Source organism: Hippocampus comes, unplaced genomic scaffold, assembly GCF_001891065.2.
Source record: "Hippocampus comes isolate QL1 unplaced genomic scaffold, H_comes_QL1_v1.1 scaffold58, whole genome shotgun sequence".
Classification (NCBI taxonomy): domain Eukaryota; kingdom Metazoa; phylum Chordata; class Actinopteri; order Syngnathiformes; family Syngnathidae; genus Hippocampus; species Hippocampus comes.
Genome location: NW_017805118.1, coordinates 150,680 through 172,883, shown reverse-complemented (window position 1 = coordinate 172,883; position 22,204 = coordinate 150,680). Strand labels below are relative to the sequence as shown.

Below are 22,204 nucleotides of genomic sequence, written 5' to 3'. Positions count from 1 at the left end.
CCCCCCTCCCTCCCTCCCTGCCTCCCTCCCTCACAGAAATATGCTTGCTCAGCTTTTGAAAACACTCGCAGCAGTGACATATTTCAGCACCCAACCTCTTTGCTCCTTTCTTTTCCTGCTTGCCTTTTGCCTTCGTGAGGAACTTTCATAATCAGAATTCAAATTGGGGTTTGGAGATAAGGGGCGGGTTTTCAAGCTTGGGTTGGCTGTGTGAAGCCACGGTAGGAGTTTGGAAATGTTGGTTTCCTGCTCGTACTTGCTGGTGTTGCAGTATGTTAGCATTGAGCGCATGATGACGCGGGTCGCCTTCGTCAAGCACTTTAAAAGATTCATGATGGGAAGACCGGGAAAGCCTGAAATGGCACAATTCCATCATTCCTCCTTCTCGCTTTTCCCCACGGTAAAGAGCCATCATGACGCCGGCCGGCTTCCCATTGGGCGCTTTTGCGTGGGCGGCGGTACATCAAAAGCCTCGGGCGTTAACGGCTTCTATCCCCCCGAGTGAGGAAGCCACGCTTTCATGTGCGAGGTAGGGGGGGGCAGGAAGTGAGGCGGTGGCTCATCCGTTACCTCATGCGGGCACAGCAGCAGCGCTTTCCCATCAGGAGGAGGAAAGCCGTTCTCCATCCTCCAATAAATGCCTCACTTCCATTACTCAGCACGCGAAGTCCTCGTGGTAGACGGGGCAAGCTTGCAGCCGCCATTATTGACTTCCAGGCGTAATTATATTATCACGTTGTCAAACAATGTGCCAATCACGCTCTTTCTTTCCTTGCTTTTTCTTCCTTCCTTCCTGCCTTTCTTCTTTCCTTCCTTCTCCACTTACAGTGGTCTTCTCTTTTCCTTTCTTTCTCCTTCCTTCACTCCTGCTTTTCTCTTCCTGTCCACCCTCGCTTCCTTCCTTGCTTCCTTCCTTGCTTCCTTCAAGCCGTTTTCTTCCACCTTACTGGTTTCGTTTTTCCTTTCTAATATCCCCCTTTCCAACCCACCGGCGGAGCTACCTGCTTCCACCAGTTAGTTTTCCCCTCATGTTTTTTTTTTCCATGTTTACTTCATAGCATTCTTTCCTTTCACTCTAATTTAAATTTTTTTCTCCTCTTTCCCTCCTAACATTTTCCTTTCCTTTAACAGGTTTAAAGAGTCCCCCCGCCCCCTTCCTATTCAAATCTTATTTCTACGTACCTGCTTAACCTTCTTTCCACCGGTTTAAACATCTTTTCCTCTTCTTTCCTTCCCACCACCTTTGCTTCCTCTTTTTCCTCCCGCCAATGTGCCTCCGCGCAGACTTATCCCGTTGGCACAGCAGCGGCGGACGTGATGCGAACAGACTGCTGCATTGCAGATAGACAAGATGAGCACACAGATTGGAGTCCTCACATTGAAAATTGAGAAAATGGAGCCTTTTCAGCTCAGTGGCCCTGAGTCATTCCTCCTTTGGCTTAGCAGCAGATTAATGTCTCCTCTTGCTCCTCTCAGAGACTAAGTTATAGACCCCCCCCTCGACACGCTCCAACCCCTCCAGGGCGTGCCTTTCAATGTCCTCATTTGCCATTTAACTTCCACTTTGGGAAGCCCGTGCAGCTCATTCTTTGGCCCTTAGAAGTACACTTGATTCGTCAGCAGAAGCCTGATGACACTTGGAACGAGAGGAAGAACCAGGTCAGGGCAGAGGGGCTGCTGTTGCTGTGTCTTCCTCTAGGGTTGGTGGTAGGTGGGATGCGCTTGCAGAATTACCAGGACATGCTAACATGCTATTATGATGGTATAAAACGTGCTTTATTCACAATTGGAATATGGTGATAAGGACCACCAACATTAAAGAAAAATACTTTCAGGAATGGGGAACTGAGTCTCAGTGCTATTTGGACCGCAAATAATGATTAGTGGTGTTAAAATAGCAAGCACTGGCCAGGTAGAGCCTTTCAAAGCATCCAACTAATGGCGTTCATGATAATGTCGACTATGTAAATAATTCCGAGTTAGTGTCTGCCTGTCAGGCTCCTCGTCGGTTGATGTCACAGAAGGGGTGGTCTCAACCTCTCAAAATGATATGGAGATTTAGGTCCGGTTCGCTTTTGGCAGTGGGGGAACTTGGAAGTGAACATCTGATCTGTTTGTGAAGTAATTTGAACTCCAAATGGCCTTTAATTGTCAGTCTGCTGAGTTGTTGTTGTGTGAGTACAACGATAACGACTGGATAGCTGTCGCATGGAGATGTTAGATTAGATTAGATTTTATCTGAAGTGGATCGGCACGCACAACAGCTTTCACTTGGATAGTTTTTTTTTTCTTCAAGAAATTATCTCCTTGCTTGTACAACACTAATCCATCTATTCAGTTAAAAACCCGGTGGTGGTCTCCTTCTCCTTTCTTTTGCCGGCCTCCCTTCATCCCTGCTGATGTTCGTTATCAGGAATCGTTTGTGCCCTCGTTTGTCACGACGCGGGCTTGGGCTGTGAAGGTCTATCACGTCCGCGCCGATCTAATCTCATTGCATATTGGCCACGAAACAATCAGCAGCCAACGCCGGGCTTCATGAATAAGACATTCATCTGTGTGGCTAATTAATCCTGAGAGATCTGCCGAGTGACAGACGGCGAGAGGAGGGAATTCTACAGGGCGGGCGATCGCATCCGCCGAGGCTTCCTCTGGCGGGGGAACGCTTCTGGAGTCCATCTTGTTGCAAGCGCTTTTCCCATGCGCACTTACTGGCCACTTAACATTATCACAGCCTGCATAGAAAGCTGATGGTGTATTCGATATCCCTGAAATACATCTTAGGGCCTATGTACTAGTTCGCTCTTTGTCCTCACAAGTAAGATAGGTCAACGCACTAGTAGGAGGACTAGCACTGGCATAGTCGAATGATTCTGTCTGACTAATGTTGAGTTTTCTGCTTGCTAGTGCCACTTTAGGCCGACCTAACTGTGGAATGTGATTAGGCCTTCCAACCGGTGGTCAGCAAGTCATACTGTGTGGCAATACGAATTGGATAGGCTGATATTCACGCTTTTAAAATCAGCCTAAATATTTTGCCACCATTTTTTTTTTTTTTACACATCACAGCAGAACGCAACGCTAATGACATTCTAACATTCTAAAAATCTGCTTCCTTCTCACTCTGTTGTAAAGTTTATCAGACACTACAAGACAAAATATGACGTATGAACAGTCAAACGCTCTGCCTGTAAAGCATATCTTCATTTTTGTAAGTGTTAAGGAACCAAAAAAGAATTTGTTTTATTCATTGTGTAATTTTGAAGTCAAGTTTATGTGTATTAATTAAAAAAAAAAAAAAAAAAAAGATCTCAAGGGGCTTCACGAGCCCACAGTTGACAAATAGTCAGTGACATCCCAAAAACGGACCAATTAACTGATCATCCAAACTTTATTCTGCCAAATATCGTAATCTGCAAAACAATCAATACCGGCCGGGCCCCACAGCTAACACTACAAGGCTCCTATTTAGTGGGCATGTTACACACTAGTAGCCTTCAAGGATCTCGAAAAAATGAAATAATCGTTCTCAAAATAGTTTTCTGTACCTAAGCACCGGGGAGACATGCCCGAAAAGTCTTCACTTTTTGCAGGCGCTTACATCCAAGTATAACAGGACTCGCGAAAAAGCCTCAAGGACCCAAGCTCCAAACTGAACAGGAAGTCGGCCATTTTGTTTTGAAGGAGCCATTTTGCGCAGATTCCAACTCTTACTAGGGAATTTGCCCAAATGAGCCGCAATTGGAAGAAGAGTCCCAGACAGATGGGCGACTCTAATTTGCCGAGGCTCTTGCCTACGACGTGTCACGTGGGTGGAGAATGGTGTCAAAGTTTGATGATCATTTTGGAGGATTTGCCATGAAAATGGTGGTGCCGGGGCCCAGTCATCACCGCTTCCATCCATTTCAATTAGGAAGTCGACCGTGATGTTTAGAAGTGCCTTTTTTGAGGTTATTTTGTTGTGCTTTGTACTTCATTGCTGCAGGCAGCTTTAATGTTTGTTTTTGTGGTGGTAGCTTGTGGTGGTCGGCAACTCATACTGAGAGCTGTTTATAATCTTATGAGCTTCTCATATAGCGAATAAAAACATGACAACCAGGTCTGCATGCAACAGCACGTTACACTAGAGCGGCACTCGGTCGGGCACAGACGTTCTTCCGAGCCAAGAGTAAATGTTATCTTCCAGATTCATGAATTATTTACCGAGAAATTAAGGAAAATGAACCAAAATAAATTGTGTTTTATTGTTATGATCGCTTGTGCATTGCCGGTTCTGCTATAAATCTGAGCATTATTACTTTTTGGAAAGGCAATTGTTGTGCAACAACAACAGTGTGCACTTAATATTGTGCTGCGTGTATTTTCTTTCGTACTTGATTGTGACAATAACTCCACCCCCAACCCCCCCTTTCATACAGCCACCAGCTCGGCCCACCTGGAGGACCTGGCCTACCTTGACGAGCAGAGGCACACCCCCTTGCGCACCTCGCTGCGCATGCCCAGACAGAGCACCACCTGCGGGCCTGGCCGCTCAGGGCAGGACCTCAGAGGTCAGTGCGTGCCAGCTCACAGCACACACGCACGCACACAGACTGACATGCAGGAAGGCGGGACTTAACGACCTTTCAGGCAGCCATTTTGAAAGTTGAGGTTGAGACCTCCATGGCTGCAATGACTGACCATTCCCGTCATGGCCCCAGCACCCTTCCCCTTTCTTCCTTGTGTCCTCCTTCCTTATGTTCACCTCTACCTTACCTTGGCACCGCTTCTTCCTTCCTTGCATCTTTTGTTCTTCAGTCTCCATCTTCCTTCCTTGCATTCACCTCTCACTTCCCTGGACTGTTCTCTTGCTTCTCCATCTTCTTTTCATCCTCCTCTTACTTCCTTCCCTTTTTATCTTGCACTCCTTGGTTCCTTCCTTTCATCCATCTCTTCTTTCTCTGCACCCTTCCTCTACCTTTATGACATCCTCCTCTTCCCTCCCTGCCTTCTTCACCAGCCTTTCTTGCAACATTCTCTTTCTTCCTTCATCATTTCCTCACGTCCTCCTCTTCCATCCTTGCCTCTTCCTCCTGCTCGAGACCGCTCAGCCACCGTGAGTCATTGTCACCTGGTGAATAATTCAAACGTCTGGCGGCCGTCTGGCGGCCGTCTGGCCACCGAGCTTTCCGTGGTTGCAGGCGAAGGAGGATGCGGAGGAGGTGGGCAGTGTTGCTCAATGTCACCCTAGGGTGGCAAAAGGTGCGTTTGGGAAGTGTTTGATGACCGATGAAGCATCCATCTTTCCGTAAACAATTCCCCGCGGCCTCATTGACAACATGGCCGCCGTCTTTTCCTGGAGTAGCTAATGCCGCGGAGTAGCAAATTTTGCAAAACTGGAGCCTAGTCTTGAACCTCTAACCTTAGTTTGAAACCCTCTCCCGGGTTTGTAAGCCTAATTTGACAGCCTTACCCCGGGTGGAAACACTAAAACTGATTTAAAGCCCTAATTTGAAACCATAATCCTTAACACGGGCTTAATTTGGAAACCCAATGTTTGCATGATCCCCAAGTTCAAACCTTCACCTCAGTTTGAAGCCCTGACTCTTGCCGTGAAGCGGACACTTTGAGGCTCCCCGAGTTTAATTGGATTAGCCACACTTAAAACAGTTGCGCAGAATGTAGGTTTTTTTTGTTGCGTCACGTTCTGTCTTTCACCCAAACAGAGGGCCCTTGCATCAGCACAAGTGCGGGGCTTTCTTCCTTTTTCTGAGGATTCCTGGAAACTTTACGAGCAGCACTTTAGAGACAAAGAGCAGCAGAGCAACTGTCTGCGGCTCAAGGAAAACGATCAAGAGGAAATATGGGCTCATTATCGCACCTTAGCTGGGGCTCTTTAGCAATGAGCCATTTGCAAAGGACACACTAATGTACTTTAGAAACCTTGCCAAACACTGCGCATAAATGCTGCATCATGTACAGACACACCTCTTCCGCCGGTTCAAAACCTCGAAACCACAAAACCAGGTCCGGAAAGGCGCGCTTAGAGGAGTTGTGAAGAACAAACCTAGCAAAACATGTTTAACCCCTAAAACACGAGCTCTCATTTTCTCGGCTTATTCTTGTGTAGGTGTTTCACACCAAATGTAATTTTTCTCAACAGATTTGGCCCGTCGTGTTGATCTCGACTTTCCTCGTCAATTGCTTTTTCGGTTTTCGAAAAGGGTATAAACTTGACACCTTCCATTCGCTCATGAATTCAGTTACCGCTGTTACATAAGACTGCGATGCTTCACCATGATTCACGGGGGGGGAACAAACTTTATATGCCTCCTAATCAATGCCGATTTTCTCAATGATTTGTAATACTGAGCACTAATCTGTTCTGGCAGGTTTCTAATATGCTACGGTTGTCGTAACGTCATAATGTTGACTCACCTAAATGGTGTTTTGTAGAGCAGCTTTCTTTGTTTTTGGTCAGGTTTTCAGTAATGAGGTGCGTTCGCAACTGTGACGCAGGAAGTCAGAATTGGTCGACTCAGTCATGTGACGAACTGATGGAAAGGTCCATTTGCCAGCTTCATAGGGATAGTGTCAAAGGCGGGACAGCTCCTGTATGAAAGAAATTGCAGAGGAATGGAACAGGAATGTGAAGTCTAACACCCGACAATCACTTTCCCCACCTTTGTTGAGTCATAACAAATCGCAACCGATGGAATTTTTTTTTTCCCCTCCCCAAATGTACAGACGCGGAATGTTGACATTCCACAGCACTAAATAGTCTGCTGCTTCTTCTTGGGTTTTTTTTTTTTTTTCCCACCTTCACTTGACACCCCCCCCCTCCTCCCCCCCTTAACACGCTTTGTGTCCTCTTTGCTTTGCCTCAGGTTCCGCAAACAACTCCCATGCCTGGCAGTCGCAGTCACGTGAGTAACATTGTGTGTCTGTGTCCCATAATGTCCCCTATTATGTCCCATTGTATTACATTTTGTTCCATAGCGTCCCATAATATCCAAGGTTGTGTGTCATAATGCCCCATTATGTCCCAATATGTCCTATTTTGCACAGTAGTGTCCATTGTTATCCCCTTGCATGTCCCATTTTATTCCATAGTGTCCCACAATGTCCCCAATTATGTCTCATCATTTCCTGTTTTGTCCCTTAGTGTCCCTTAAGGTCACCTTTATGTCCCATCACATCCCATTATTTGTGTCCCACATTGTCACCGATACTGACCCGTCACAAATGTAATCTAGCAACTCCCCCTAGTGTCAGAATAGGGCAGCGTGAAGTAACAGTGCTGCCTGGGTCTGTGTGAAATGTTCTTGAGGTTCCGCATTTTTGTCTAATCGCCAGGAATGTGTGATGAAAGGGGCTGACAAAATATCACAATCGATCCCAGTGTTGTCTACTGAAACTTGAATCCTTAATGTGGAACTACAATTATGAAGTCCTCACTGATTCTTGAAACACTTTTGCGTCAAGCTTTACTTTGAAACCCTAATTTGACATCTAACCAGATGTATGACAAAAATGCCATTTAAAATCAGGGGGAAAAAATGCCAACGCGCAAAATACACGCTCTTAATATATTTCGTTTTTCACCTGACAACTCTCAATATATGATCCACCATTCAACAGTAAGGGTTTGAAGTGCATGAGAAAATGGCATACTGTGATTCCACCTCCAGGTCAAAAGGTTCCCTTGCATAGAAATTTCCATTCAAGGACGGCACAAAGCTGCCGAATGCCAAACCAAGATTAGACCTTGCCTTAGACCTCGTTGTCATTGTTGTTTGCAACTTAATTCATCAATGAAATGCTTTTCTCCACCAAGTGAAACTTCTTCGTCTTTTCTGACCCAGCAGTACGTTTTGCGCCGTACCGGCCCCAAGACATCACCCTGAAACCGCTGCTTTTTGAAGTGCCGTCCATCACGGTGGACTCCGTGTTCACTGGCCGCGAGTGGCTCTTCCGGGAGATCGACGGTCACCTCAATCATCCCGGCAGCAGCCGAGGCGTGGTGGTCGTTGGCAACATCGGCTTTGGCAAGACGGCCATCGTCTCTCGCCTGGTGGCGCTCAGCTGCCATGGCACGCGCATGCGACAGATCGCCTCTGACAGCCCGCAGGCCTCGCCTAAACGTAAAGTTCTTTCAAATATGATATTTCAAACAACAACAAAAAACGTTTTGAAATACGATATTTTGATTGGGAATGTCTGTGGTTGCATGTCCAGATGGCGAGGGGCTCCCTCTCAGCCAGCCACAGCCCACGCATGGCACGCTGGGGGGAGGCAGCTGTCCTGGGACCCCTGAGATGAGGCGGCGCCAGGAGGAGTCCATGAGGAGACTTGCCTCTCAGGTACATAGCCTTTTTTTTTTCCCCAGAAAAGGGGGTGTGGCAGCAGATAAAATAGTTAAAAAGGAGCATGTCCTCGACCAAATAAAAATTGAATATATAATGACACAATTTACAAAAAATAATCAGTAGACATAACTTAAGTTTGGCCTTTTTTTTTTTTTTTTTTGCTGAAAGGGGGTTCAGCAGCAGATACAATAGTTAAAAAGGAGCATGTCCTCGACAAAATAAAAATTTAAATATATAATGACACAATTTACAAAAAATAATCAGTAGACACAACTTGAGTTTGGCCTTTTTTTTTTAAAGGTGGTTGTGGTGCAAAGGAGGTGCGTCAATAAATATAATGATAAAAGCAGACCATTTCCTCTGTAAAATTCAAATTTTAATGCAAAAGAAAAAAACAAAACTGTATCCACCCTTTTGTTTTTGACTTTTTTTTTTGTGGATGTGTGCGGGGAACGAGGTGCATCAACTAATGAAATGGTTAACTATTCTCATTTCAACAACAAAATGAAAAGTTCACACGCAAAAAAGGGACAATTTTCCAAATGAAACAGTTCTTTTGCGGTTTGGATTTTTTTCAGGGTTTGTGCATCGACAAATAAATTGCTTGACTACATCCATGTTCTCGATCAAATGAAATTTTCAAATATTCCCTCATAATCGTGCGAGTCGTGTTGCGCGTCCCACGTGGACTGTACACCGTGTGAGGACACCCGATCCCCCGCCACGGCACGTGCATTATGGATGTGTATTTAAAAAAGAAAGAAACAACTTAGCCAGGGAGTCTTATGAAACATTAATCCATGCAGAATGTCACTTCCCAACCCTGCTATTAGATCTTGTAAAGTCTGCATATTAATAATTGAGCTCACTCACTTTTTCACCCTCCAACTCTTTTTTTTTTTTTTTCTTCTCCTTTTACACCCTCCCCCTTGTTTCTCATTGTACAATGGACGGAGATTTTCTTTTTTAATGGACACGGTCTCTCTGCAGACGAAAGTAATGAATTATTAATATCTGAAAAGCAAAATGGAACGGCAGTGTCAACTTCCTGTTCCCCCCCCACCCCCCCTTCCTCTGTCGGCCCCTGCAGGTGGTGGCATACCATTACTGCCAAGCGGACAATGCCTACACTTGCCTGGTGCCCGAATTTGTGCACAACGTGGCGGCGCTGCTGTGCCGCTCGCCTCACCTGGCGGCCTACCGGGAGCAGATGTTGCGCGAGCCACACCTGCAGAGCGTGCTGAGCCTGCGCTCCTGCGTCCAGGACCCCTTGGCATCCTTCAGGAGGGGCGTACTCGAACCCTTGGATGCTCTCTACAAAGGTAACGTTTGGATTTGTCACCTTTTTGAATTTTTGGATCAATGGGCTTTCAAGTGCATTCACACATTTTATATATATACAGGTATATTATATGTATCGATGACATTTTTTTTTTTTTACTCTCCAGAGAGGAAGATCAACTCAGAGGAGGACCTGATCGTCCTCATCGATGGCCTGAACGAAGCCGAGTTCCACAAGCCCGACTACGGCGACACCATTGTCTCCTTCCTCTGCAAGACCATCCACAAGTTCCCCCCCTGGCTCAAGCTGGTCGTCACGGTGCGGACCACCTTGCAAGAGATCACCAACCCGCTGCCGTTCCACCGCATCTCGCTGGATGGCCTCGAGGAGAACGACGCCATCGATCAGGACCTGCAGGGTTACATCCTGCACCGCATTCACAGTAGCCTGGAGATCCAGAACAACATCTCGCTCAACGGCAAGATGGACAACACCACCTTCGGCAAACTCAGCGGACACCTCAAGGCCCTCAGTCAGGGCTCCTACCTGTACCTCAAGCTCACCTTTGACCTTATTGAGAAGGGCTACCTGGTCCTCAAGAGCTCCAGCTACAAGGTGACACCCCCCACGCAAAAACAAAACAAAAACAACTTTTTGTTGTGTGATGGGCAGGCAACAAAAAAAAAAAAAAAACAAACAACAAAAATCAGCCGATGGCTCAGTTTTGCTGACGTTCAATGCGTTTTATATTTAATACAGGGGACTGATTCAGCTGCGGAACATATCTCGTGATTTTTTTATTCCGTAATTTCAATATTTAATACAGAGCAGGGATTCCAACAGAACCATTCTCGCCCTTCCAAAGTTTCCAACCTGATTCTTCTTTGCTTCTTCAGGTGGTTCCGGTCAACCTGGCCGAGGTGTACCTGCTGCAGTGCAACATGCGCTTCCCCACGCAGTCGTCGTTTGAGCGGGCGCTGCCTCTGCTCAACGTGGCTGTGGCCTCGCTGCACCCGCTCACCGACGAGCAAATCTACCAAGCCATCAACGCCGGCTCGCTGCAGGTCCGACCCGATCCACATTCTTGACACGAGATGTTAAACGGCGAAGCTATGTGCTAACCGTGGTGCTCATCCAGGGTACGCTGGACTGGGAGGACTTCCAGCAGCGTGTGGACAACCTGTCCGTCTTCCTGGTGAAGAGGCGGGACGGCACCCGCATGTTTGTCCACCCGTCCTTCCGGGAGTGGTTAATATGGCGCGAGGAAGGCGAGAAGACCAAGTTCCTGTGTGATCCCAGGTCAGATTAGATTGTTTTGTTGTAGTTGTTGCTTTAATGCGGGAATCACCAATTTATTGGGGAGGGGGGGGAGTACACACACACTGGCTTTCATTTGGAATGTGTTTCTTGCGTATATCTGTGAGATCGGGGCTAAAAAAAAAAAGATTAAATATTGTCACCTTCCTAATTCACAAAAACCTGAACCCCAACTGCTTATTATATTTATGAATAATTTCATTCCAGAATCGAAATAGGACTTTGGCCATTATTTTAAAAGGGTGATAAAATGATATTCCCATCTAAAATTAAAAGTCAACACTTTACAATTTACAACAAAAAGAACATGTTTGTGTCTGTCGTACCCATATGTGCCCGACCCTGAATTATTAATTGATAGTCAACATTTCTGATGACCAACGCAATGCGGTTAAAGCCCAAAAATAGTCTGTGATTCATCCATCCAGAAATGTACCTCCAATGCTACATTACTCAGTCAGGCATAAATAGATGCATCTCATTAGTCACCATCAAGGTTAGGATTTTTTTTTTTTCCCCCTTAGGAAGGTTGTCATGCTATAAATCCCACCTGCAAATAAGCATTTTCATGACTCAAGCGGCTCAAAGTTTGTTCTGGCTGTGCGTTCACAGGAGCGGCCACACCCTGCTGGCCTTCTGGTTCTCGAGGCAAGAGAACAAGCTGAACCGGCAGCAGACAATCGAGCTGGGCCACCACATCCTCAAAGCACATATCTTCAAGGTATTGGCTGGCCTCCACGTTCACAAACACTCATCCAATTCCAAGAAAAAGTCTCTGAACCTTTGAAATAATCGGGATTCCTGCATCGATTGTTCATACGATGTGATTTGATGTTCACCAAAGTCACAGCAATGGACGTACATTGTTCTTCTAGTACGCCGACGGCACCTTAAAAAGCAACTGCAGCTGTAACATTCCTTTGCGTTTTCTTGTGTGCATATATTTTGAAACACACAAAATTTCCAGCTGGAGTATGCTATCTGTTCAAGGGTCTCAGTAAGAAAGTGGGCGTGTCCTCGTCCATCTTGCAAGGCCTATGGGTGTCCTACAGCACGGAGGGCCTGTCGGCAGCTCTCTCGTCACTGAGGAACCTCTACACGCCCAACATCAAGGTGAGCACCTATGCTTGAGTTCACCACAAACGATTTGGATTTATTTAAATTTAAAGTGTGTGTGTGTGTCGTCGTTTTTTTATAATAATTCAGAGATGAATGATTCAATATATTTAATTTAGATTAAAAAATCGAATATGTCATGGGCCATTAATTTTACAATACAGTATATTAATAAATCATTTGTTTTCATTTTATTTATTTTTCAGCCCAGCACATTTGTTGCACCACTAAAGGCTAACCTGTCACTCATATCAGGTTGATGCATGTGTGTGTGTGTTTGCAGGTGAGTCGGTTGCTGATGCTGGGCGGGGCCAACGTCAACTACCGTACGGAGGTGCTCAACAATGCTCCCGTGCTGTGCGTCCACGCCCACCTGGGCTACATGGACATGGTGGCCCTGCTGCTGGAATTCGGCGCCTATACCGACGCACCCTCCGAGAGTGGCCTGACGCCTCTTGGCTATGCCGCCGCCGGGGGTCACATGGCCATCGTGACGGCGTTGTGCCGCATGAGAGCCAAGGTGCGTGTTACAGGCTTTTACTTGAGTCAGACCGAAGCCAATTTTTGGACTAGGTATTCAAGAGACTTGAACTCGAGCAATAAAATTGTGAAAAAGCAGACGGCACCATGCGGGGAATACTTGTCAAACGAAAGAGACACAGCTACAAGTTTTAACTTCTTCCATCAATTTAAAAGTTTTATTTGACAAAGTCATAGACAATGACAGGCTTTAAATTTCATGAGCACTCACCAACGGTCTGATGTGCCTCCAGGTGGACCACCTGGACAGGAACGGGCAGTGCGCGCTGGTGCACGCCGCCCTCCGGGGCCACATGGAGGTGGTAAAGTTCCTCATCCAGTGCGACTGGAGCGGCGGGTCGGCGCAGCACTCGCCGCAGACCCAGCAGCAGGCCACCTTCACCAAAAGCCACGCCGTCCAGCAGGCCCTCGTCGCTGCCGCCAGTATGGGCTACACCGAGGTACAACCGCAGAGACTCCTGAGGCATATTTTATGGGCTTGCCAACAAATTAAATTAAATGAATACATATAATGAGACCACATAACTTGGCTAGCTGAATGCTAACACTTAAAACAAAATGCTGTGGACCGGCTAACAAAATGAGCATCGATGTTGCGGTGTTTTAACTGGTCATGCAACAGATATCTAAACACAAACATTGCAGCGACACATGTAGAAAGATAAATGACGATAGTCACATATTCTTTAGCCTCTGCGAAGAAACAAAAATGACTAATATTGCTGCAGTTGTAGTGAGCAGTTGTGACCACCTTGTATTGCTCCTTGCTGGCCAAAGCACACACCAGAACTAGCTGCAGAATCAATGCATGAAATCACAATGCACAAACTGTTTTGTTTATACAGTGTGATTTTATAACGTGCAGTACTATATAGTGCCATTTTTTTCCCTATTTGAAACATGTTATGGGGGTCTGGAACGGATAAATGGCATTTCCATTCACTTCAGGAGGAAAAGATGATTTCAGTGTTTTTTAGCTTTACATCAGTTAGTATTATGGCAACACTTTTTTGTCAGTTCTGAACCTTTTTTTTTTCCAAATTTCGAATCAGATTGTGTCCTACCTGCTGGACTTGCCGGAGAAAGACGAGGAGGAGGTGGAGCGGGCACAAATCAACAACTTTGACTCGCTCTGGGGCGAGACAGGTAAGTGCAGGCGTCACACATATCCCGTCGAGCGTATCTGTCCTATGACATTGCTCCTCCTCCGCTTCCTCATCCAGCTCTGACGGCAGCCTCGGGTCGGGGCAAGCTGGAAGTGTGCCGCCTGCTGCTGGAGCAAGGTGCCGCTGTGGCCCAGTCCAATCGGCGAGGCATCGTGCCGCTGTTCAGCGCCGTCCGACAGGGCCACTGGCAGGTCAGCATCTTCGAGAATGATAGTGACGGTCACACTAATCGTAAAGTAATCATCACATTTATTTGTCAGATAGTGGACCTTCTCCTGACACACGGAACCGACGTCAACTTGGCGGACAAACAGGGCCGCACGCCGCTCATGATGGCCGCCTCGGAAGGACACTTGGGAACGGTGGAGTTTTTGCTCTCGCAAGGTCAGTGCCGTTTGCGCTCGCATCAGTGTAGCTGAAGAACATTCGTGAATTGGGGGCGGGGGGTATAGCAGAAAAGCATTACCTTTGTCCAAAGGAAACTCCTCACCTCACTTCAACGTAGGTCTTTGGCACAAAAGTGTCACGTGATGGTGGCAAGCACCACTTCACTACACTGTCAAAATGGAACTCCTGAAATTGACGCCGTCAAATCAACATTTTTAAACAGTGCAACGGTGCATTTTTACAGAGGATAGGTTCCCAAATTGTTCCGAGAATTTGTGAATGCTGAGCCGCACATATTATGGGTTCATTGTATACCCACATATGATGAAAGCAATGTGTTTTAAATCGCGAATGAGCATAAAATCACTTCGAAATGCCAACCTTAATACATTTTACTTGAGGAGAATACCATCTCAGTGCTCGCTTCCTTCCCAGGAGCTTCCCTTTCTCTGACGGACAAGGAGGGTCTGACGGCGCTCAGCTGGGGTTGTCTCAAGGGTCACCTGCCGGTGGTCCGATGCCTGGTGGAAAGCGGAGCCGCCACCGACCACGCCGACAAAAACGGCCGAACGCCGCTCGACCTGGCCGCCTTCTACGGCGACTCTGATGTGGTCGGTGAACCGAGCGCGGGGACACACACGAAATGTCGAGCGAGACTCCATATTCACATACATAATCTTCTTCAGGTCCAGTTCTTGGTGGACCACGGCGCCATGATCGAGCACGTGGACTACAGCGGCATGCGTCCTCTGGACCGGGCAGTGGGCTGCAGGAACACGTCGGTGGTGGTGGCCCTGCTGAAAAAAGGCGCCAAGATAGGTGAGAGCACGCACATCTTCTCACTTTGTGGCCACTCCACTCATGTGCCTGCTGCAACCGGAGCATGAGGCGCATGGCAGACCACTCACTCCCATTGCAACACCATCACCGGAGTACATTGCAAGACATTTATTTTAAATGTGCCACTTGTCCTCATCAAGAAACAAGATTATGGGTCATTTTCCCGCTCAAAACAGTCAAAAGGCGAGACCATGAGTGCCCTCAATGTATTCCACAGAAAAGAATTGACCAACCGATTGTCCAGTTTTTGCAGTGTCGTCTTACGTCATCCCCACTTCCCACCACGGCTGCTGCTATTTGTGTTTATTGTCGTCTTACTTTCTCTTTCCTGCATGTACTTTTGTCAACCTTCTCTCAGTTGCATTTTCTGTTCTTCTGCCCCGCAAGCAGGACGTGAACAGCGCTTGTGATGTACAGTATTTCTTTGGTTATTTTTCATTATTTTGCTTCTCACTGCTGCTTTTTTTTGTGTTTCTTTTCTCACTCCTCCACCACCATTGCCTCTTTCTCTCTCTTTTTCTTCTTCTTCTTCCACACTCCCACACTCTTCCTCCTCCCCTGCCCTTTAAACCCCCCCGCCACCTCCCCCGACTCGCCTCTCTCTCCGGTCCCAGGATGTCAGACACTGCCCAGTCGGCCCCGAGGTAAAGCCAAGGCTGTCGACTTCCCACCCCAGCAGGCATTTTGACAGCTCTATCTCCTTTCTCTGTGTTGTCTGTGTTTCCTCCCGAGCGTCGGCGGGCCAGCTTTTAGCTTTAGCTAACTAAAGTGACTAATAGGTGTACGCTTTGAGGTAGATGGTCCGAGCCGCTTCCTGGCAGCATGGATGCATGACAGAAGCCTCAGAGCGACACTGACTGCGTGGATGTTTTGTTGTTGTTGTTTTGTGTTTGTTTGTTTTTTTTAGCAGGAAGTGCATGCACGACATTGTACCCGCCGCTGCCGCGCACCGAGGTCGCGCTCAGTCATCCTGACGTCACTCGACGCCCCTCACCTCCAGCGGCGGGACTCCTCCTGCCGCCTTGTTTTCCTATCGCCCAGTTGTGCCTTTGTGGTGTTTTGTTTGTTTGTGTGTGTCTCACAGATTGCTGATACACTTCTAATGACTTCAGCCTGACTTAAAACAGGGCATCCAGAAAGGATGCACAGCACCTTACTTTTTTTCATATTTTGTTACGTGAGAGGAGGCCCGGGCTCAAATGCATAATTGTGAAATTGTAAAATGGGCAGATGGTCGGTTCAATTCTATATTAGGAAAAAAAAAAACATGGCAAACAAAATAAATAAAATAAAAGTATGCATTTAAAAATGTACAATAGTTATGGTTAGATCCATCCATTACCATTAATTTGTAATTAATTAACAAAATGTTGAATAAAATCAATTTAAATGGCCAAGTCACCAAATATTTTTAATTGTATCACAATAAATTAACCAAATATTTGTAATCGAATTCATTAAAATAAAAGTAACATTTGATGAATATTTTAATATTGTAGGTGTAAAATATTCAACCAATTATATATATATATATGAGATAACAATTCAATTAACAAATTGTAGGAACATTTGATATATGAATGCATGAACATTTGATAAATGAATGCAACAAATACTCTGAGAATTTTGATAACTTTGCCCACCACTGTTATTCCATAATGGAAAAAAAAATCCATTTTTCCCCTCAAAATTCAACACACGACACGCTATAATGACCACATTATTTATTTATTTATTTTTTTAATGAAAGTAAGTATTCGGTCTTTGACATGTATGTTCTTGCTGTTATTTCCCTTTTTTTTCATTTACAAAATTCTCAGACTATGTCTTGTCATGTTGTCATTATGGGGCGTTGTGTGTCAAATTTTGAGGGTGAAAAAAATGTCCTTAATGTTGTCATGAGGCTTTCACATAACAAAATATGGAAAAGGTGAAGCACTGCGACTACTTTCCGGGTGACACTGTTTATATCAAATATGAATGATGTTTGGGGTGGCTAACCCTTTGAGAAGCAGGTCCTCATCATTTCTGTCATGAGACACTGTTGCAGAAAGCAATAGCTTCCAGTTTCAAAGCCGTAATCTTCTCTCGACAGTGGATTGTCTTGTTTTCCTCCTCCATCTACCATTTTTAGTCCCCTCCCCACCACCACCCGTTGAAATGATAATTGTTTCCGTACCCCACCCCGATCCACTGGATCCTATTTTGAGACGTTTGCAGTAACACGTGAGAGCGATCCAAGATCACACTTTGTGTTTTCACTTAAATGTGCAAGACGGTCCAGAAAATGTCTGGTGGGGTACGCCGCATTTCTCATTCAGATGATTGTGTCTGTATGTGTCTGTGTGCGTGTGTCGTTTTGACTTCCTTCCTCTCTTCCTTCTACTCCTTGCTTTATTTTTCCCAAAGTGCTGTCAATCCTCACTTTCCCGTCTTCCCCTGTGACGCAGGTCCGGCCACGTGGGCAATGGCCACCTCCAAACCCGACATCATGATCATCCTGCTCAGCAAACTCATCGAGGAGGGCGACGGCTTCTACAAGGTGTGTGATAAAACTATTTATATCGATAGATAGACAGGGATTCACTGTACTTGTGAATTTGTTTGGCTTTCCCGACAGAAGGGGAAGGTGAAGGAGGCAGCACAACGCTACCAGTACGCACTCAAAAAGTTCCCGCGCGAAGGCTTCAGCGAGGACCTCAAGACGTTCAGGGAGCTCAAGGTTTCGCTCTTCCTCAACCTGTCCCGATGTCGCAGGAAAATGAACGTGAGTCAGGGACGATCCTGAAAACTGTTTACATCAATGTGGTTTTTTCCACCGGCCCCCGAGTTGAGTGTTGCTTTCTTACGTCCAGGACTTTGGGATGGCTGAGGAATTTGCTACCAAGGCCCTTGAACTGAAACCGAAATCCTTCGAGGCCTACTATGCCAGGGCCCGGGCTAAGCGTAGTAGCAGGTACGCACGCCGAGGAGACTCCCCAGTCTGCTTGTTGTCAATCTCCAATGTTGCTTCCATCAGGAGTGTCCAAACTTTTTTCCTCAGAGGACCACATAAAAAAATAAATAAAATAGAAAGATGCAAGGGCCAGTTTGATTTTTTTTTTAACTTTACATGGTCAAACAAATTAAGCAATTATATAATTTAGTTATTTTCAAAAAACTGCTACATCAAGGCTTTCAAAGTTGATAAGGCAAATAGTTCAGGGTTTTCTTTTAGGTTTTGTGGCGGTCTAAAACTCAAATTATGTTTATTTTCCACAGTGCTATGAAGAAATATTCTGTTTCTATTTTAGCTGTAAATTTATTTGTGTTTTTTGCATACCTAGAAAAGAGTAGTAATAGTAGTAGTAGTGATCGTAATGCCCATGATTCACATCTCTTCATTTTTTCAACAGTACACTTCTAATGCTACCCACCCTAACCCCACCCCTTTTTTGAATAACAAAAATTATTATCAGTACTGTAGATGCCGTGGGCTTTTCAACAATGGACAGGGGGCTGCAAATGGCCCCCGGTCTGTCGATTTCACACCACGGGACTACATTGTTATCTGGGTGACTTGTGTAATGGAAAAAAAATACTCGTTCCGCTATCGAGGAGATCTGAAATCAATCTTTGAAGAGAAAGTCATTTTCACATATAGGAGCCACTCTTCCAAGTCACTCTTTCCAGCATTACTGAAAGCCAATCGATCCATCTGAAAGAAGTTTGACAAATAATTATTTCGAATATTCCACGACACTTGCAGGCAGTTTCCCGAAGCCTTAGAGGACCTGAACGAAGCCATGAAGCAGTGCCCCAACAACCGAGAGATCCAGCGGCTGCTGCAACGCGTGGAGGAGGAGTGTCACCAGCTGAGCCAGGGGGAGCTCCAGCCTCCAGACCTGGAACTGGAGCCTCCCCCCTCCCCGCCTCCGACGCCTCCCCCAGAGGACGAAGAGTGCCTGTCCCTCCCCATGCCTCTCCTGCCTCCCCCGGAGCCCCGTCTGGAGGACATGGAGCCTGTCCAGGATCTCTTTGAGGATGAGGACTACCTCGAGCAGGAGCTTGAGGCCATGTCCATGGGTCTGCCCCCACCGGATTCCCTCAGCAATCCCTCCAGTCTCCCCATCATCCAGAGCCCTCCACTGTCCCCCACACACGCAGACCAGATCTACCGACCTGGAGGTTCTCCGATGGGGCAGCCTTATGAGTACCACCCCACCTCCTCCTCCATGTCCTCCCCTACCCATGGGTCTTACCAGACCACACCGCCCTCCCTCTCCCCGACACATCACAACTCTCACTATCGACACAGCCCGCCGCACACCTCCCCGGTGCAACAGCCGTCCTACCGCTTCAGCCCGCCGCCCGTGGGCGGCGGCGGGCAGGGGATGGACCGCCAGAGCCCGCCGCCGTCTCCTCTGCGCCGGGCTGCCCAGTACAGAGCCAGTCCGCCAGTGGACAGCGTTTGCCTGTACAGATCTCAGTCGGGCTCGCCTGTGCGCTACCAGACAGAGCAGCACCCCGGTCGGCCCAAATCACCCCTGTCCAAAATGAGCAGCCAGCGCTCCTTCCAGCTCAGCTCTCAGCCCTCGCTGTCGTCCCAGCACCACCAAGCCCAAGGCCTTCGTCTGCAGCCCTCCATCGCCCAAATCGTGCGCACAAACCAGCCCGGCAGCGTGATGGGCAACAGCGGCTACGGGGGGCAGATGGGTCATTCCATCGGTAGCCGTTACCAGGGCGGTTCGGTGGATATGGACAGCCGACTGGTGTACCAGCCCTCGCTGGACGGGCGCTCTATGTCGCAGGTGCAAGCCAGCCTCAGCTCTGGCGCCCTCTGTCAGCACGGCGGCCGAGGAGGGGTTATGGAGTCGGGCCTGTTGAAAGACGAGCTACCCCAGCGCCCCTCCTCTGCCTACCGCGCCAGCAGCGGGGGTCCGGCGGGCATCCGTTACAGTCAGACGCCTCAGATCAGTCGCAGCCAGTCCGCCGCCTACTACCCGGTCTCTGAGCACGTGCTGGACCGAGCCAATGCCGTGCCGCCTTGCCAGCTGGGCTCCCCCGAGGTCCCGCATATGGTGAGACGCCCCGTCAGTGCCAACACCACCGAGATAAAGCCGCACGTGCCCACCCCGAGGCCACTCATCCACTCGCAAAGCGTAGGCCTTCGTTTCTCCCCCTCCAGTAACAACATCTCCACCGGCTCCAGCTCAAACCTGGCACCGGGCTTCAGGCCATCCTCCTCCATCCAGCAAATGGAGATCCCCTTACAGGCCACCTACGAGCGGCCTTGCGACGACATGTCGCCCATCTCTCCCTCGCAGGGTGGCGGGGGTCTGTATCAGGGCGAGCCCACCCGCTCCCGTAACACCCCTTTCATGGGCGTCATAGACAAGACAGCGCGGACTCAGCAGTACCTGCACCAGCCCTCCCGGTCCCGCGCCATGACGTCCATGGACTCTGCAGTCAGCCCCACCTCGCCCGGCCAACTGGTCCAACAGGGGTCCACCTACAGCCCGCCCACCTCGCTGGGAAACATTGCCTATTACAACAAGACCAACAACGCGCAGAACGGCCACCTCCTGGAGGAGGACTACTACGCCCAGACACCGCCGCCCTCGCTGGGCAAGCTGGCCAACGGCTCGCGCGGCACCGGGGACATCCTGGAGCGAGTCAGCCAAGTGCCCACCTACCCGGACGTGAAGGTGGCCAGGACTCTGCCTGTAGCGCAGGCCTACCAGGACAACATGTACCGCCAACTCTCCCGAGAATCCCGCACGCAAGGGCCCTCCTCACCCATCAAACCAAAGAGACCGTTTGTGGAGTCCAACGTGTGACGGCTCGGATCGCGACGCACAGAAACTCTTAGCAACAGGAAAAAAAAAAAGACTTGGTAGAACTGGTGCGAGAGGGGCTACTCACACTCTTAAGGTCTTGGACTTGAACTTGACTGACTGAAACGCCATGACTTGACCATCCTGTAATGCTCACAGACTTGAGTCCAGGCTCTGGACAACGACCAGTGCGCTTCTTCCAAAAACTGCACAGGAACATCTTCTCGGACCGGTACTCTTATCTTGTGCGCTCTTAACCGCGGTCGCTAGTAGACTCTATTCAATGTAATAAAATACTACATGTTCAATACTGTACATTGCTCGGCAGAATACAAAACAGCTCAACAACTTAAGTACTAATAGAGAAGAAATGACCATATTTATAATTAAGTTATATATTGTACATAGAAGTGAGAGGAAACATTGTTTGAATCGTAAACCGTTCACGCTGCCTTGGTGTCCCACTGCTGGTCCAAGGAGGGACGGACGTGCTAAAATTCTTCACATAAGCTCACGTTTTTGGGGGTGATCATACACATGTGGTGCGTCATTACCGCAACTTGGGTTCGTTCATTAGGTCTTTGCCGACGTATTGACGTATTCTTCAAAGACCGGGAAGTGCGGGAATGTGCCAAAAGAAAAACCTAAGCATACAGGCTGACTTTCGCCTTTTGAGTAAACACCACTTTTAAAAAGCAGTTAAATTAGGCCCGGGGCGGCGGATTAAACCCACTAATGTACGTTTGCCTTTGCAGAGGCTCACACAAGACTTCAGGATAAAAAGCAAGCAAATGCACACGTCCTTCGTGGCGGTTTGTTTGACCTTCCAAAACAAACCGCGAAAAGGTGCACTTTATGATTTTTTTTTTCCCCATTTCTTTCTCGTCTGATTGTCGAATGCGAGCGGCCACATCAGTATCAGAGATGAGATTTACCAGACGATCTTTTTAAGACTCAGAGGGACGTAAAGACTTTCGAGCACAAGTTGTACAGGTGCAGCCTAATGGTCAGTTGAAAATTTGTTTGCATCCGGCACAGCCACAATCAATAATCCGGCTTTGTTCGAAACAGTGTCCCCACACTTTCCCGGTGAAAGGTTTCAATTCTCGCTTTTTGTCGCACCCACAGGGTGTGTGGGTGTTAAAACACCCAAACTATTTCCTGGTGAAAGGGTTCAAAATATCAATTTTTTTTTTTCCTGGTCACTTTTCACGGTTAAAGATTCAACACCCACACTCGCTGGATGTTTTATCCTTTCGAATGTTTCAACACTTTCACAGTGAAGTTCAAACCTCACGTTTCATTGCAACACCGCAGAGAAAATGTTTCAACACCCACACTTTGGCCAGGGAAAGGTTTCAATACCTGTGCTTTTCCTGCTATTATTGCACAAAA

At 47.5% G+C, this 22,204-nt stretch overlaps 1 protein-coding gene across 11 annotated transcripts in view; it reads left to right on the top strand.

The window, feature by feature from the left end:
- Positions 1–20,862, top strand: part of tanc2b (tetratricopeptide repeat, ankyrin repeat and coiled-coil containing 2b) — a 72,079-nt gene extending 51,217 nt beyond the window's left edge. For 7 of the 11 annotated variants that reach the window (XM_019865650.1, XM_019865645.1, XM_019865655.1 and 4 more), the window contains 22 exons: positions 4,416–4,547; positions 6,864–6,902; positions 7,842–8,120; positions 8,215–8,339; positions 9,436–9,667; positions 9,794–10,242; positions 10,524–10,691; positions 10,766–10,926; positions 11,557–11,665; positions 11,935–12,057; positions 12,344–12,580; positions 12,834–13,040; positions 13,653–13,746; positions 13,824–13,957; positions 14,027–14,150; positions 14,589–14,764; positions 14,840–14,972; positions 15,608–15,637; positions 17,444–17,535; positions 17,614–17,760; positions 17,849–17,949; positions 18,742–20,862. In XM_019865650.1, the coding sequence (XP_019721209.1) occupies positions 4,416–4,547; positions 6,864–6,902; positions 7,842–8,120; positions 8,215–8,339; positions 9,436–9,667; positions 9,794–10,242; positions 10,524–10,691; positions 10,766–10,926; positions 11,557–11,665; positions 11,935–12,057; positions 12,344–12,580; positions 12,834–13,040; positions 13,653–13,746; positions 13,824–13,957; positions 14,027–14,150; positions 14,589–14,764; positions 14,840–14,972; positions 15,608–15,637; positions 17,444–17,535; positions 17,614–17,760; positions 17,849–17,949; positions 18,742–20,812 (5,363 nt within the window). In that variant the 3' untranslated portion in view covers positions 20,813–20,862. The remainder of the gene's footprint in view (positions 1–4,415; positions 4,548–6,863; positions 6,903–7,841; positions 8,121–8,214; positions 8,340–9,435; positions 9,668–9,793; positions 10,243–10,523; positions 10,692–10,765; positions 10,927–11,556; positions 11,666–11,934; positions 12,058–12,343; positions 12,581–12,833; positions 13,041–13,652; positions 13,747–13,823; positions 13,958–14,026; positions 14,151–14,588; positions 14,765–14,839; positions 14,973–15,607; positions 15,638–17,443; positions 17,536–17,613; positions 17,761–17,848; positions 17,950–18,741) is intronic. The other 4 variants (XM_019865651.1, XM_019865649.1, XM_019865646.1 and 1 more) reach the window with 3 other exon arrangements.
- The last annotated feature ends 1,342 nt before the right edge of the window (positions 20,863–22,204 follow it).